Source organism: Mercenaria mercenaria, chromosome 19 (genome assembly GCF_021730395.1).
Source record: "Mercenaria mercenaria strain notata chromosome 19, MADL_Memer_1, whole genome shotgun sequence".
NCBI lineage: Eukaryota > Metazoa > Mollusca > Bivalvia > Venerida > Veneridae > Mercenaria > Mercenaria mercenaria.
In genome coordinates, this window is record NC_069379.1 from 16,885,800 (window position 1) to 16,902,637 (window position 16,838).

Genomic DNA, 16,838 nt, shown 5'->3' on the forward strand with positions numbered 1-16,838 from the left:
TTACCTAACACGTAACGTTAACCTAGCACATAGCGGTAATATAACAGATTCTAAAAGTCTGACACTGTTTGTTTATGCAGATTGGAATATCCGGTTTGAGGGTAACTGTTTTGGCGGTAACGCGGCTCTGCCTCTGTTACATACATATTTATCCAAATTCTTGAGCTTGCCAAAATAAAAATAAAATACCCATACAAGGAACTCCTTTATATAATAGTTTTACGTTCAAGATATAAATTGGGAGTCCAATTTGAATTTGAATCCAGCGGCCCCTGGTTGGTTTTGTAGTTAAGCGTCTCACCGTTAGAACACGGAGTTCGCTCCATCACCTTGCGGTTAATGCATTGTCTAGCACCACCATGAAGAGTATTTTTGTCATAAAATTGCTGCAATAAGTATGAACACCGAATGCATTTTTTTCATACCATTTTACAGAAAAGTTTCGTATATTGTTTTCCACCTAGTTCTACTTTACTAGGAGGGATGGGTGTAACATTGATGATCGATTAAGTAGAAGGAGACAGTTTTCGACTTTTGGCCGCGCTTAATTATATTATAGACATCTTTATTTAGATTGTAATACATAAATGAGCAATTTTTGTGTGTAAAATTACTGACATCGTTGCTCTTTGAGACTAGCATCTATCCATCTAAATTCAGCTAAACTGTTATTCTGCAGTTCGTATCATTTTCATCTTAAGATATATTGCCGACAACAGATTTACCTGAAAACAAAATGGCATTCGATGAAATGTTACTCAATACATTAAGACCATCCAACAAAAGTAAAATTCATGATTTTGTCAAGAGCCAGTTGAATTGTCAATTCATCAAATTATGTTATAAAGGGAAACAACTACGGAAGGCATAATTATAAATAAATTACAAAGTACATGCATTTCTGCCCGGTCCTTCTGCTAAATTATGACCACCGTGCTATAACTGTAGCACTAGGCACAGGGGATATTATGACATTACGCTGGAATGAACCGACAGTACAGTAGCGAGACGGTAATGGGACGAACATACACTGTTGGTGGACCGAACGCACGATGACGAGGACATGAAAATACGATGTCACGGTGGCTACAACAACACAATGACAAGCGTTTAGTGTCATTTTACTTTCGTAGTATCGAGTATACCCGTTGCGTCCGTACGGGCATCGTTGACTTGTCCGAGCGTCGTACAAATGTTTCACCGAGCTCCCGAGTTCTCTACCAGCTGGGAGTGATTTTTGAGGTCGGAAGCAGTTCGCATGAGCCCCTTACGGGAACCGCACAGGCCCCGGAAGAGCTCGTAAGGGCATCGAACGCCGTCCATGCGGATTTGGAAAACTGCGAGGTTTGCCGATGCTCGCACGACTATCGCAGCGGACTCGCACGGTTAACGTAAGATATCCGTACGATATTAAGGACACCGTGCGAAGAAATTGCGAGTGCCGTACGAACCCACGAGCACCGGACGAGTTACAGTCACCATGAAAGAAGTTTAGACCTTTCCTTCCCTCAAACCTATTTAATCCTAATGCATTTTAGGAATGCTAATCCTTGATATATAATTTTGCCAGGAATGTTGTTTTTTGTGTACAAATGTACTTGTTTTGGCTGGCAAGTCTTACTAAATGCTTACGAAAACCCACACCAAAGGACACGCCTCATGTGGTATTATTTCATTATGTCAATATCATTATAGTAAGTAAGTTTAAATGTCAGTGAACGGATGACCCCGGAACCCGCTTTTTGTAATACCAAGTCTGGGCTGGTAGCGCAGAAATTCGGCCACGTATTAACCCACTTCTCACAAGTGCAAAGACAGCTTACTATGTTAAATATTTATTTTGTTCAAATGTATTATAAACATCTTAAAGGCTGAAGTTTTTTAATCCACTCCTTTTGCGAAATTGACTACTAGCTTAAAGGTGGTTTCCGGCCTTCTAGAAAGTTTTCGAAAGTATGATGAGAAAAATCTGAGTGACAAAAATGTGTGTTATATGGCAGCAAAATGAGGGTCCGTATATTCCCGGTTCAAAAATGGCACTTTACAATGAGCTGATGTGTTGTAACCGTTTAATAAACATATTTGTTTTCGTATATTCTACCATCTCATTAAGGTTGCACATCTTCTAATAGTTATTTTGACCAAAGAATGCTGAAAAATTACACAATATACTAAAAGTTGTAGTTAAATTCTATATTTTCTTTCAAATATACCAATAGAAAAATCAAAACACAATCATATATGCAATGAAATGAAACCTGAAACCCATATGCAAGAAATGGTGGATGGAAACGGACGGAAAAGTAAATCTAGTAAGTTTGTAACATAGTCTAAAATACAACTAGGTTGAAATTTTTGCGACACGTTGTATTCGGAATTATTTACAAAATGACAGGTATGGTTATTCAAAGGAGAGATGGTGAGGTAGCAATGTGATAGATGCACTAAGACAACTACCTAACACGCCGAACATTTAACCAAAAAAAAAAATGCTCCCAGTTTCTCTTTTTATTGGTGAAGAAACAAAATAAAACGTAGAAGTCGATTGGCCTTAAGTTATGAAAACTGACCAATAGAAATGGGTCTTTCAAAGCAAGTATTTTCCCAGATAATATTATAATCCGCCGCAAAAATGTTCTAAGGCTCGTAAACGTTCACTGTGGTATTCATGTGTGTCAATAAGCTTCATTCGTAGCTTATCTTGTGTGGTCATATTGTTACATGGTAGACAAAATAATTTTCTGTCTAAAAATACCCATTCTGACTCAAAATTGGGTGTCGATTTTATTCAGTGTATACGAACTGCAGTTGTATTTTAAGTGGACTTGAATAAACAAAAATGACTCACGACTAAAATTCAGTTCCGTTATTCACCAGTATGATGTATAATAATATATGCAAATCTTCCCATTTTCTTTTCAAACGAAAAATCCTACCAGCCTTTTATGTGTGGTTGTGATAGCATGAAGTAGAGGCTTGGAAAGGTCAGATAAATAATCCAGTTTAAATATTGGTTGTACACCTTTAAACCGCAAGACTTTCAAAAATGCTAATTATTCCGTAGGTTAGAGATTTTACTGAATGAAAGCCCGACACTTAAATTACCAATAATACCCGCTGCATCATTGCGCATGCGCGTTTATGTCACACTTCAAGTGTTGCGTGTTGCATATCATAAATATATTTTTAATAGTTTGAATTCTATATAATATTTCAGTACGGGTATTAATCATTTAGGACAATCATGTGATTATTCTCCGTTTCGCAAGTATATAACAAAAAGCATATTTCCGAGAAAAATTAGAAAGACGAGTGAATATATATAACTTCCGCCTTTAAATCACGATCTTCTTAAAAATATAAGGTATCACGTGGTTGTGGTTGTACAGGGTCCTTAAACAGTACATTTCCTTAATCTGTAACAATTTTTTTCACTTGTAGAATTCATATATACAGTATAATCGTAAATTGCACCGCAAAGAGCCATTACTTCAATTCACCGTTTGTGTCGTATAAAATTGAAGTATTTCCATGCGCTTTAACACCACTGCACTGGTTGCAAAGGCAGAATCACTTGCTGCCAGCAGGCTAAAAGTTAAATGTCTGTAACCTATATTTTCTCGAAGAACATGTATATATAAAAAGGAAAATGACAGGAGCACCGTCTGATGCAATAAAAATTACTTCAGTCAATCAACCACACTTAAATGATTCAGCTTACTATTAGACCCCAATATGTAGCTGTTCTGTTGTGCGAACATTTCATGACTAAAAGGTCTTTTTTGCCCCATGTGGTTCTGGGACGATCTGTGTATGAAAAGAATTGGAACCACTGCTTTACCCTTGCATGATCGTAAGAGGCGACTAATAGGGTCTTAACACTTGGTTTTGCAGTAACTCTGTGATTCCAGCAGGTATGCAAATTTTGATTCTATACCTCATGTTTTTATTCCGATGTAAATGAGATGTGGAACCAAAATTTGTAGTCCTGTTTGGCGCCATATAACCTATACTGTGTTGGTGCGCCGTAAACTGACCCAAATAAATAAATAAATTTAATTAAGTTATGATTTCAGCAACATTTCAGAAGAAAAAATGTACCGTACAGAGCAAAACAGACCCCATCCACCGTTATGCTACTGCTATTTTAAGCGAAATTTTGCTCTTTAAAGTCCGTATAAGAAACTAACTATCGCACATTGATTCACATAAGCCATGGTCTGAATTAATGCCATTAAGGTTTTAGATATGTATCTAAATGTCATAAATGTTTAATGACTGAATAAATTAGAGAGATTTCTCTATCTGTAGAATTCTAAATTGTAGTGACGGTCCTAATTTCATTTCCAAAATAAAAGCTGTATTCAAAACTTTTTCTTAAAAATTCTTGCAATCAAAGATATTAGAAATATGTATGAAATTAAATGGGTCTGAAACATTCAATAGAACGCTGGAGGAAATCTAGAAAGATCTCGTGATACGAAACGAGATCTTTCTAAAGAAGAATCGTAAGCGTTTTATCGTTATGACTTTGTTGCACATTATGTTGTTATTGAGCCCTTATTATGGTGACTTATTTCTGCCATATCGTGTTGGTCGGGTATTAATATGTCGTGTTGGCGCCCTTTATCTGTCGTGTTTTCGTAATTAAATCAACAACAGAAACCATGCATGAAAAAAATCTGGAAACAACTATAAACTATTACTATGGTACGGTGAATTGATTTTTGAGTAGTTTTATCTTGGACTCGTGTCGTTGATAAATATCGAAATCAGCAGTGGCGCTGCAGTTTTTGAAAGCCACGATTGATACCCGCCCCAGTAAAACTATCAAACGCTCTAATTCAAAAAGACGTCACGGCCTATCTCTTTTTCTTACCTGGTAATTTAGAAATGATACAGCGCTGACAGTTTCATTAAGGACAGTCCTACTGTGCCTTATTAGCGGGAGCGCGGGGTTGAAAATCTTCGCTCCGTACCTCTGCCATTTAAACTGCAACGATGTCGTGTTTTTCACTTGACGGGGTCGCGGGTGTAAAGAAAAAATGGCACACATCTGCCAACCATACTGTCCAGATATTTTGGGATGGGTTTAAACAATTGTGCCCACATATGATAATGCATGTAACGATAGATATACATATGGAATAGAAGCACTTCACTGCATTAAATATAAAAACAAAGAATATTATTTTTGTTGTGATACCATATAGAACATAAAATGATACTTATCAACTAGTCTTTATTTTGCACATATATCTATATGTGAGAACAAAAAATGCACACCATCATTGTATTGTCATCTTGTGCGCAATGACAGATCACTGCGCGCCCTAGGCCAGGCCAATATTTATAGTCACTAATATATTGTATAGAAGGCGATTATTCAACCCATGATTAGTGATCCAAATCGTACCTATTGTCGGCTGCTACTACCGGTTGTTCAACATGTTATAGTATTATAAAAGAAAATCTCGTTAAAGGCGATTTTAAGACGAGATTTCGAAAGACACACCCGTCAAATATTGTATTTTTTGATTCCGAAAATAATTTTCATCTACTAAAACACGGATTTAGATCAATAGTTTAGGAAATCGACAGGGTATTTATAACTTTGATAAACGCTTTTAAACTACTGATTTGCAAAAAGGAATAAAAATGATAAATTGAATACCTGTCGTCTGCTATATTTGTAGTTTCACTTTTAACATACAGAAGAGAGATCAAACAATTTCCTCGTCGTTCAAAAGCGTGCAGTTGTAGTATTTCGCTATATAAGGCAACACAGGTGAAAAATGATAAAATAAGTCGTCTGGGCTACCATACGAAATCTCCCAGCCACTGTGGGATTAAAATTATCTGTTTCATTCAAAAAATGTTTAGAGACGAGAACGGCATAATTCTGATACCTTGATAGGATATTAGTCATTTCCACGTGGATTTTTGTTTTTCGTTTCTTTTTTTTTTATTTCGTGATGAACAAGATTAATTAGTTAACGGATTGTTAGCTAAACGGTTAAAATTGTCGTGTCTTACAAAGTAAAATAATTCAAATGAGGAGTGTGTAATCCTCCTAAGTGAGTTTTATGGATGTGTAATTAGCATGACATAAGAAAAGGTGTTAGTTTTCGTGTTCAAATTAGGAGTTTATATATAATATCAAACATGGGGAAAATGTGGAATTGTATACCGTGTAGTGTTTTGGATTTATTTATTCTGTGTTTAGTGTGTATGTGTCTAACAAATATTTCTGCTCAAGGTAAGTTATAGTTTTTCTTTCTATCCTTTTCTTCTTACATTCAAATTTGGCCACGCCGACATTGTCATAAATGTATACACTGTTGTTCCGACAATAATACACTTGTCAAACATACAAGGGAAAATATTTTGTAGAATAAAAGGGCCATTGACAAAAAAAGGTCTACGGGGCATGACTGTGACAATAGATAAATGATCCTAGGGTTTTACAAGGATTTGATTTTGAAGGGTTCACATTAGCTGATTAGGGGTCTGAGTCACTGAATTTAGCAGAGATAAACAGATAAAAGGGATTGCTTGTAAACAAGTTAGTATTTGTGATTTACTGCATGTAATATCAGTGTATATCACACACATGTATGATATTTGGTGTCCGGTTCTAAGTTTTTCATTGCTTGTATGCACAAATTTATTAAGAACAGTTACGCTCTGACCTTTCGATCTGTCCTTGACAGGTTAAATAATACAAATTGTTAATTTCATACCCATAGTTGTCTAAAGGCCCCAAAGATTTTGGCACTTCATTTATAAGTGAGTACATGTCAAATAGGTGTCTATACCAGCTAAATAATACATATATCACTACTTCTGGTATTGACAACTTAAAAGAGACCGCCAGATTGTGTGATAAATCATTGTCAATTTTGTACAATACTTGTATTTAAATAAAACACTGTACAGCTAGCATGGACACACAGATATACGGTGCTACAAAAGCTGAATAAAAAACACAACATGTTTGAACCTTATACATTGCTATATATGACTACAGTATTATCAGATTATGAATCGAGGTAAATATCGATTTTCAGTCTGTGTGTAGCCTTTAGCAGGTTTCAGAAATAATTACTTGATACTATGTCATTCTCATACCTGGGAATAACAGTAGAATTTTTTCCACTATTAGAAGTAGATTTGATTTGATGTTGCAGTAGCTAAGCCCACGTGTTTCAGTATTCAAGATCAAGCATGTAGGTAAAAGCTAGCGAGACGGTGTATTGTAGCCTTTATTTATGTTTCCTGGTTAAAAAAACAAAAACGAAGGGGTTTTATTGTGCGACCGTGAACTAATCACATCTCATGTCTTGTACAAATAGTAAATATTGCCTTGACTGAATAGAATTGACTTTATAAGGTTTAATAAAAAAAGTGAATTTCAACCACATCTTTCATTTATTTATTTGAGTTAGATTATATTCAAATTACTGTTAAGTACACATGTACTGATGGAAGTCAGGGATATATGTCGGTCACACTATTTGGGTTGACCCGGCTCGATCATGTGACCCCCTGATGTCGGGTGATGGATGGAGAGGGGGGCTTAGGTGGTGCATGGGGGTTGGGTGTAGACAGACAATCATATACATGTACAACATTTCCTAAGAGAATTTGCCGGCCTTCATGAATTGCCCATGACCTATGACATGTTCAGGCAAACATTTTAACAGACGTTACGAAAGTGACCGTGAATGTATGAGAAACTTTAATTTCAAATCCAAATACGTTAACCCCATCTCTAACCTAAGTATAAAAGAACTAATGCATAACAAACACACAGAACTGTGAAAACAAACAAAAGCGGAAAGTAAACTTGAAATAACATGATTCGTTTACCATTGTGTTCCTCAAAAAAGAGTTGATCGATACCATTAGAAATCAATATAAATAGGAAACCAGTCGTGGCTTTTTACAAAGGCTACCTGTGTGTCATATAAATGATGATGCATTTACATCATTGATTTATAAAATGGAATGGTCACTGTGAGGGTTTAATGACTTTCTTTACAACCGAGATCACCCGTTAAATGCTCGGTACCGCGCCCTTTTAAAGCATATTAGAGAGGATTAAAATTATGATTAATAAATCATAACAAAATCAAATGAGGTGTTTCGCTGCATTGGTTGTATTTTACGACGATATTCAACCTATTAATGATTAGCAAGTTAGAATATTCCGTGTACTATTTGGGACCCACATACTAAAAGCGCCATATAGATCAAATTGAAAAAGTTCAGAGAAGGGCTGCTAGATTTGTCACTAATCGCAGTCATAATATAAGCTCGGTTTCTGGTATGTTAACACATGTAAATTGGCCATCATTAGAGATAAGAAGAACTAGAGCTCGTTTAATAGTGTTCTTTAAAATTGCCCACCATGTAGTAGCTATATATACTAGTATCCGGAGGAAAATTTATTAATACCATCTAATTCAAGAGCAAGGCATGGGCATGATATCATGTACAGCTTTAGACACATTATTGGCGCACCCAAATATTTCTAGGAACATTTATTTTTCCTTACAACAGTAGGTCAGTGGAACATCACACACAGCAGTTTTACATATATGAGGAAATGACTGATTAATTAACGGAAAGGTTTGCCAGCCCTCAGTTTGGTTCATGACGTCTATACACGACATTGCAGCTGCACCCAGCGCAGCCGAAATGCAACACCATCCTTTGAACAAAAATAGCAGTGTAACCAATGTACACACGTTGTTTCTGAAAATGAGGAGGGCTTTTGTCGTTGACTGTCGTTGCTTCCTTGATGTAAGCGAGCAATTTATATTCTTAATGCACTTTCATTTCTTTTTTCCTTGTCTCTTTATTTTGGGGTACATCAAGTCATGTTTTCACACCAATACTGGATTACAACTGATACGAACGTGTTCAAAGAAATATGAGCCGCACCATGAGAAAACCAACATAGTGCGTTTGCGACCAGCATGGATGCAGACCAGCCTGCGCATCCGTACAGTCTGGTCAGGATCCATACTGTCTTTAATTGCAGTAGGCTTTGAAAGCCAACACTATGGGCGCAAACGCACTATGTTGGTTTTCTCATTCAGGTGTCATGTAAAAGGTCGGTGATTTTATCCAGGTGAAACCGTCTTCGAGTTCATAATATCCTGTTGCCACCACCGTTAAAGCTAGAGTGTTGCCGTTTAAACTTAATTATGCCAGCGAAACGTGAACCTCACCCCCTATCCAACAGCTTCAACAAAAAGTTTGAGACATAGATGGGAGATAAATGGGAGATATTGTCTTTGTTGTATAAACCCATTCTATCTGGATTCATGTTTCACATGACTCAACTGATGTACGGGTATGCCTGGACGAGAATACACTTTTAGGATAATACAGTCTTTCATCAGTATTGGTATAGGGTATTATTTAAAATCACATCAGAATAAATACTTTAACAATTATAATTAAGACCTAAACCGTCCCACGTCCAGCATTTAATATCCTTCATGAAAAATAAATAGCCAGAGGCCATTAATATTTGTCTTTCGTATCTACCCCTTTTTTGATGTATGGGTTGGCCCATCCTCAATTTACATCGTGGTTGTCCATACACGGTGTTTACAGATGCTGACCCCGATGACCAGACTTGTTGAAAGGTCAGGACAAAATGACGTGTCAACAGTTTAAGAAATTAAAAGATACCAAACTATTTCTAACACGGTATAGTATAGTGATTTGGAAGTTGATATAGTAAACACTATACTGTTGTATAATACGAGGTCATTGTGGATGAATGAGAACGCCAAGTTTTTCGGTTTCTTTAAGGTCGGACACATTGAAAAAAATCATCGACCCTTCACAAAGCCTGCTGCATGAATGGCTATCGCAGTTATTAACGATTGCAACAAAATTAATATACACAAATGTATAAGGATATGCACACGTAACAAACAGCCAAAGTGCCATGCCTAGTCCAGGCTATCCAGTCAGTATGCGGTCTTGATGAGACTCGAACCAACACCCTTTGTGATAGAAATTTCTCAGCTCCGTCAACCAGTGTAAGGGTAAATGTTTATTAGTGTAACAACAGAATATGTGTCACAGGAATTAACTTTTTACTTTGGTGTTTTGGCTTTGAACTGAACATATGTTAGCCATAGATCCAGCTGGGTATATTGACTGGAATATCAGTTTCCAGTCCTAATCCTGTTTCAAATATAATCTTACTGATAAAAGGTTTGATAACATGTCATGTAATACGCATGCGCAACCATTTTCCTAAAATGATGAATCTATAGGTTTCAGTTCTTGTACTAAGAACTTTGAAGTGCTTCGAAACAATATCGCAAATCTACACTGCAGTGGCCGAGTGGTTTAGGACTTCGAATCACTTGCCCCTCAATGATGTAGGTTCGAGCCTAACAAGGGGCGTTGAATTCTTCATGTGAGAAAGTCATCCAGCTGGCTTTCGGAAGGTCGATGGTTCTATCCAGGTACCCTCGCGCGATTAAATAATGCACGTAGGGGCACTTGTCGTTTGGGGACTTCCTCCTTCATCAAAGCTGGGGATTCTCCATAAAGACCTAAAATTGTGACGATGTGACGTTAAACCTAACAAAACCCAAATAAAAGTTTAGCACTACAGATGTAAAAGTTATGTTTATAGTGATTATTTCCGATTTCGTACCAGTAACCGAGTTGCACTAATAAAGGGACCCAGAAATGCAGTGATTGCGAACCCAGGCTTCTCGCCGACGTCTTGAAACTACTCGTAAAAGAATAAAGATCAATGAATATCTATATTCAAGCATTCCTTTGGGAGTAATTCATTACTATGATATCATACGGTGAAGTGAATTTCATATTTGGCTAATTGATATTATCGTGTCAATACAAGATGTAGATTCCACTTACAATGTTTTATAAAGGCAATAATCTACCCGATTGTTATTATAAACTCTTAACAGTAGTTAAAGGGCTTAGTTTTAATCCTGTTGTAAAGGAATGTCTTAGTTACATTTATGGTCAAATAAGTCAACTGAAATCTTCAGTAGTATTATTTTTGATAAGAAAACTGGGTAAGGTCATAGGGAAGGGCTACAGCTAGGATTAAAATTATTTTCACAAGATAGCATTTTTACGCTCTTTTGAATGGGTATTAAATACCTGACTGGACAGAATTGTTGCACCAAGTTTCAGTCAAGGCTTGGCTTGAATATAACCACCGATAACGATTTTTAAACAAACCTTCTATGCAGACTAAAGATCAAAGAACCTGTGTCATAAATACACTTCAATGAACTGCTGTTGGAAGCCTCCGTTGCTGAGTGGTAAAGGATACTGTCTTAATACCTCTCGTCTGTCACATACGTGGGTTCGAGCCCTGCTTGAATCGTCAGTGGCTCTACACAGATGCCGGCTTGTGCCTGGTATAATGTTCGAAGTGGTCCCGGAGTCTTGCACCACCACTAAAGCATGCCCAGTAGCCATAACGCCTGAACTCTGACGGTGTGACTAGATATTTTGTCTTGTTTTTGTTGGGTTTAAGGCCACACTGGTCCAGCTTAGATCTTTTTGGTGCTCCCAGCTTTTGATGTGTGTGCTCCTCCAGGCACTATTACAGGTGCTGGCGGACACCTGTGTTGAATCAACGACCTTCAGTAAGTTGGACGGCTACCTCACTTGAAGAAAACTACATCTGTCCCGAGGTTTCGAAACCAAATCAACATGGGGCAAGTCATCTGAACCACTCTGTCATAGAGACCCCCCCCCCTCCCCACACCTCCCCCGCGTCACTGCCCCGGTGTTGCTTAAACCTACCTAGCAGACCATCGCAATATAATGACGAAAGTAGGCCACCCGGTTAAAATAAATTAGTAGGTCAGAGCTTATCACATTTTTGAATCAGTAGATGTATTTTATGATTAGTTTACTTTTAGTTCAGTCTATAAGCCATTAAGGGTTACTCTTAAATTTATTTTAATCAGTTCAGTGCATCTTAAGTTGTACAATACCTCTTCACGTAAGACATAAACGTTTCAACACATCAGTTTTATGATTCATACAGGCAAGCATTTACATAATAAATTTACATGTTTTTGAATGAATTTGAAATGAAAACTTCTTTAATATCGCAATGTACTTATTCGCAAGTTGACATGGTCTAAAAGTCACACATGCGGTAAATTTGTGTTAATTCAGATATTGCAACGTTCTATACGTTAAAATGATTTGGAGCCCTTACATGCGAGATTCTCATTGGTCAAAATTTCATCTTTTATTAACCGTTAGTCTGTCTGTTTTGGCGCCCAGACGGTAAAAATTCAGGTTATTGCTGTTTCAGCTGAATGTTGATAAAACACTTGTTAAGCGTACTAATAAACTTTGATAATGTGGCAATTGACCTCAATACAATCGACACTGTTAATTTTCCAATACAGGCAAATCCAATATTTGCTATACAATGGATCTATGATGGATTATCTTTGAACACCCCTGGACTTATTGGACTCAACTGCCACGTTATCAAAGCTTATTAGTACTTCAGAAGTTTTTAATTTAACCATATTTTATTGCCTATATATATATATATACATGCAAGCAGATACGTAGAATTACAATACAAAAGCCAATGGGTTGAAGTTAAAACGGTCATTCTTTAAACTAGGGTAGTTTTCAGCAGTCTATAAGAACTTTAAGGCGGATCTTTTTTTAACGTATTCATACATGTACGTCGACGTGTTAGAACCTTTGATAACCGCTATATACTTCGATAAATGTACAAAATGTATTTCCAACATGAATTCATATCGCAATCAAAAACCCTACTTTGAATTACCTTCCATTTGCGTTCGAATATATCTATAGCAACATTGCACGATAAAACAACATTCATGCATCATTTCTAAAGACTCATAAAGATTGTCTTCCGTTTTAGGAGCTAGAAATCAGGAGCGCATCAAGCTTACATTTTAATTTAAGACGCTCTATTGTAAATGTTACAATAGCCTGTACTCCAGACCGTGTAATGTTATTCAAAGTGGTTTTGATTGATGGAGAGACTAGGCTCGATGTTGTATTAAAACTTTTAACGGTGAATCAGAGACGTGTTGAATGTATCCAAATATGTACGTCCCAATACTAAACGAAATGCGACTCTTTTTAAAAAGGTTTAAGTGATAAAAATCCACTGATAGCACGACAAAATGTAGTTAATAGTTCAGTTTTCCTAAATAGCTTAAAGATGACCTTTCGGAAAAATGTCATTGTGACAATAGTCTCTTGTTTAGTAACGTTGTGTGCAGTGTAATTCGTTAGACGTGACGCTATCAGAGGTTAAACTGTATATGAGCCGCGCCATGAGAAAACCAACATAGTGGGTTTGCGACCAGCATGGATCCAGACCAGCCTGCGCATCCGTGCAGTCTGGTCAGGATCCATGCTGTTCGCTTTCAAAGCCTATTTCAATTAGAGAAACCGTTAGCGAACAAGATGGATCCTGACCAGACTGCGCGGATGCGCAGGCTGGTCTGGATCCATGCTGGTCGCAAACCCACTATGTTGATTTTCTCATGGCGCGGCTCATATGAGGAGTCGATTAATTTGTATTTTGCCTGTCGACCTTTAATTGCCGGAGGAGCCTTCATGACCAGTGGTTAAGGTCACTCACTTCAATCCACTTGCCCCTCACCAATGTTGGTTCGAGCCTCTCTCAAAGCGCTGTATTTTTCATGTGCGGAAGCCATCTAGTTGGCTTAGGGTTCTACTAAGGTACGTTAGGGGAGGGCCAATCGCTAATGTTGTAAGAATGTGGGCCCAACCTTTTTGCTTTTCAATGTATCGTTTATGTTTTGTTTCTGTATATACATGTATATATAAGCAATAAAATATGATTAAACTACCAAGATGCCCACCCGTAATGAAATGATGTACGGAGAGACACCTTGTGTCTTCCTTCACTAGTCGCCATATGAGATATAATTGGGTCGGTGGGACGTTAAACTCAACAAAACAAAACAAAACAAAAATGCCAGATGTGGGGAAGGGAGGTCAGTCGTCGGGCTAAGGGTCGATGCCCGTCCGTACTGACGGCCTACTTTGACACTCTGCAAGGTGGAAAGTGACCATAAAACAAACAGTTACAAACATCGTTGTTCTGAGTTGTTTGTTACCATTATTAGTTGACACCTCATATAAATCGACGGTCCATAGTTTGTGCTATAGCCCGGTCTGTAGTTTGTGCTATAGCCCGTAGTTAGCCTTTCACAGGGCAGAATTCAGAACTTTAAGAAAAAATGTGGAAGTTTTTTTTTTTTTTCAAATGGCATCTAATAAAAACTTGTTTAATGGTTTGCATGTCAATAGTCTAGACTTTTGAGCATCGGTCCTTCGGATCTAGGGTAATAGTTTTGACTATTGATCGGCAAACCAATAAGTGCAAGCCATTCCATAAAGTGTTTAATATATAAGATGTATATAGTTAATAATTTTACTTCCCCGTTCCTTGCCTACCTGTGGTGAAATAATATTGGCCATATATTACAGGTTTATCTTTAAAATAAGATAAAGGCGTCATAAAACACCGATGTTAAAGGAACAGTTTATAGATTACTTGAATAAATTGCACATATATTGCCTATTGGACTTCGTTTGATGAGAGATTTACCGGTCTTCAACGTGTAAAACATGACGACCTCAGGATCGAGACCACCAATATAGTTAACTATTTCGTAGGAAGTGATGTATTTGGTTTCAGTTTGATTTGCTATTTACCATGTTGTGAATCATAATTATAGATTTTCGGATGCAGGCTCGAGTAACGAATAGGTTGCAACGCAATACCCGTAATGACATTCGGGAAATTACGTAATCGATTTCGGCACATTCCGGCATTTTTGCGGAAGGTCATGCATTACTCATAGGAAAATAAAAAAAAACCTGTTAAGTTGCAGTTTATATTCTGACTGTTGACCGTCGTGATCGTGTCGAAGTGATAGTGTATTATAATGCTGTTTCGTACTTTAATACAGCGTGTATGGGGTTTTCTAGCTTGGCATCTTTTTCTGATATAATACCAGTTAACCATTACACTGCTAAATGTACATGATGAACTTGTCCATCTTTCAATAAGGACAGTACCATTAAATGTTAAAAGGGATGATAACCAAACATTTTATTGATTGAATGGCGAACAGTGCAGATCTTGATCAGACAGTGACTGCAAGGATGTGCAGGCTGATCATGATCTACTCTGGTTGCAAATGCAGAATCAACCGTGTCCAGCATTATATGAGTTAAGAAACCATGTAGTTACGACCCGAATTACCCGGGGGTCGAAACTCTAAAATCTAAAGATTCATCGAAATTTGAATACAGCTTGTAAGCTGTCTATAACTTCATCTAAGGACATTCCTTTGGACTGTCCATGTTGAAACATGTTAGATTTAAGAAAATGCATTCTTAAGACAATTTGTATGCACCATTATTTAAATTTTACCAAAAATGTCAAGGTTAAAGATTTCAGAACAATAAAATATCATATAAGGAAAAAAAGCACACCCAAAGATTGTTTAAAGAAATAAATTAACACCTATTCTATAAAAGAACTTGGTTTATTAAAATTTACGATACTATCTTAACGGACAATCTAACTATCACGGCGATCGGAATTTCAGATAATCTTTTAATCAGCCCGCTAGGGGTCGTTTAGTTTCTATCGATTGAATAAGGCTGACCTACAAAACTGTTTTGATCAGCACAAAAGTATTCTTGAAGGTCGGTTATACGATATGCAGTCTTCAGGCGTTGAGATTAAATTTTGAATTGAATAATCTTAGTACGGTACCTATTCTGTATTAAAGACTAAATTATCATACTGTCGTTTTGTAAACGTTTTCAACACAATTGACGTTTTGATACGAAATATTTTGTCCACTTATATTAGACGGGACGGTCGATATACAGTCTAAAATTCATATTTGTTTCCCAGCGCAGTACCAAGGCAAAGTCGACTGTATGTACTAAAATGCATGTCGTAAAACATGTACATAAATTTTGTATATACTGTTCTCGTATTTGTATTTAATTGTATTGTATGATTCATATGCTCTTCGTCATTGGAGGAAATAAAGAAATATAATATAATTATCAAGGGGAAGAAAGAAAAGTAGGATTTACGTAACAAAATGGCCCAAGTTTTTTTTTTGAACTTATGAAACTTAAAGACTTCGAGTTAAATAACATTTTATGTGACAGAAAACCCAAAAATTGGACTTTCATCTTTTAAATTAGCAACGGTTGCATTGATTTGAATTAAGGGCAATATTATTCAAAATATTACCTGTCATAGGTTACATTTTATTCACCAAAGCAATGGTTGTTGAGAGAAATATTTTGTCTTCAATGGCTGACCTAAGTCATTTTTTTACACATAATACATTTTGTGTATCTGTACGTTATCTGGTATTTTGATTACATTTTATGTTAAAGTGGAATTATGCGCATTTTTCAAGTAAAATCCAGCTGAAATAGATGCGTGTGTAAAAAGGCTGGAGGAAATTATATCTTTTAACCCAATATATCAAACTCATCCTGTTACAAGTATGAAATGATTACTTTCCAAACATGACTTTTATTGTTTCGATTGGGGCAGTCATTTCAAGAAAAGTCAAATTGCTTCCCTTAACTTCAAAAACCTCTACCTATTGGTAAGGAAGATCACTGCGTAGAAGATTGAAGAAAAGTACTATTATTTTGTTAGTCCGATTTCTTTATTTCTAAAGCATCAACTTCAAATACTTATGCGGCATTATGGGTAATTTAACACATTTTAA

At 36.7% G+C, this 16,838-nt stretch overlaps 1 protein-coding gene across 3 annotated transcripts in view; it reads left to right on the plus strand.

The window, feature by feature from the left end:
• The first annotated feature begins 5,454 nt into the window (after nucleotides 1-5,454).
• The window catches only part of LOC123541870 (uncharacterized), a 69,779-nt gene continuing 58,395 nt past the window's right edge, over nucleotides 5,455-16,838 (plus strand). The window contains exon 1 of one of the 3 annotated variants that reach the window (XM_053531352.1): nucleotides 5,455-6,259. In XM_053531352.1, the coding sequence (XP_053387327.1) occupies nucleotides 6,166-6,259 (94 nt within the window). In that variant the 5' untranslated portion in view covers nucleotides 5,455-6,165. The remainder of the gene's footprint in view (nucleotides 6,260-16,838) is intronic. The other 2 variants (XM_053531353.1, XM_053531354.1) reach the window with 2 other exon arrangements.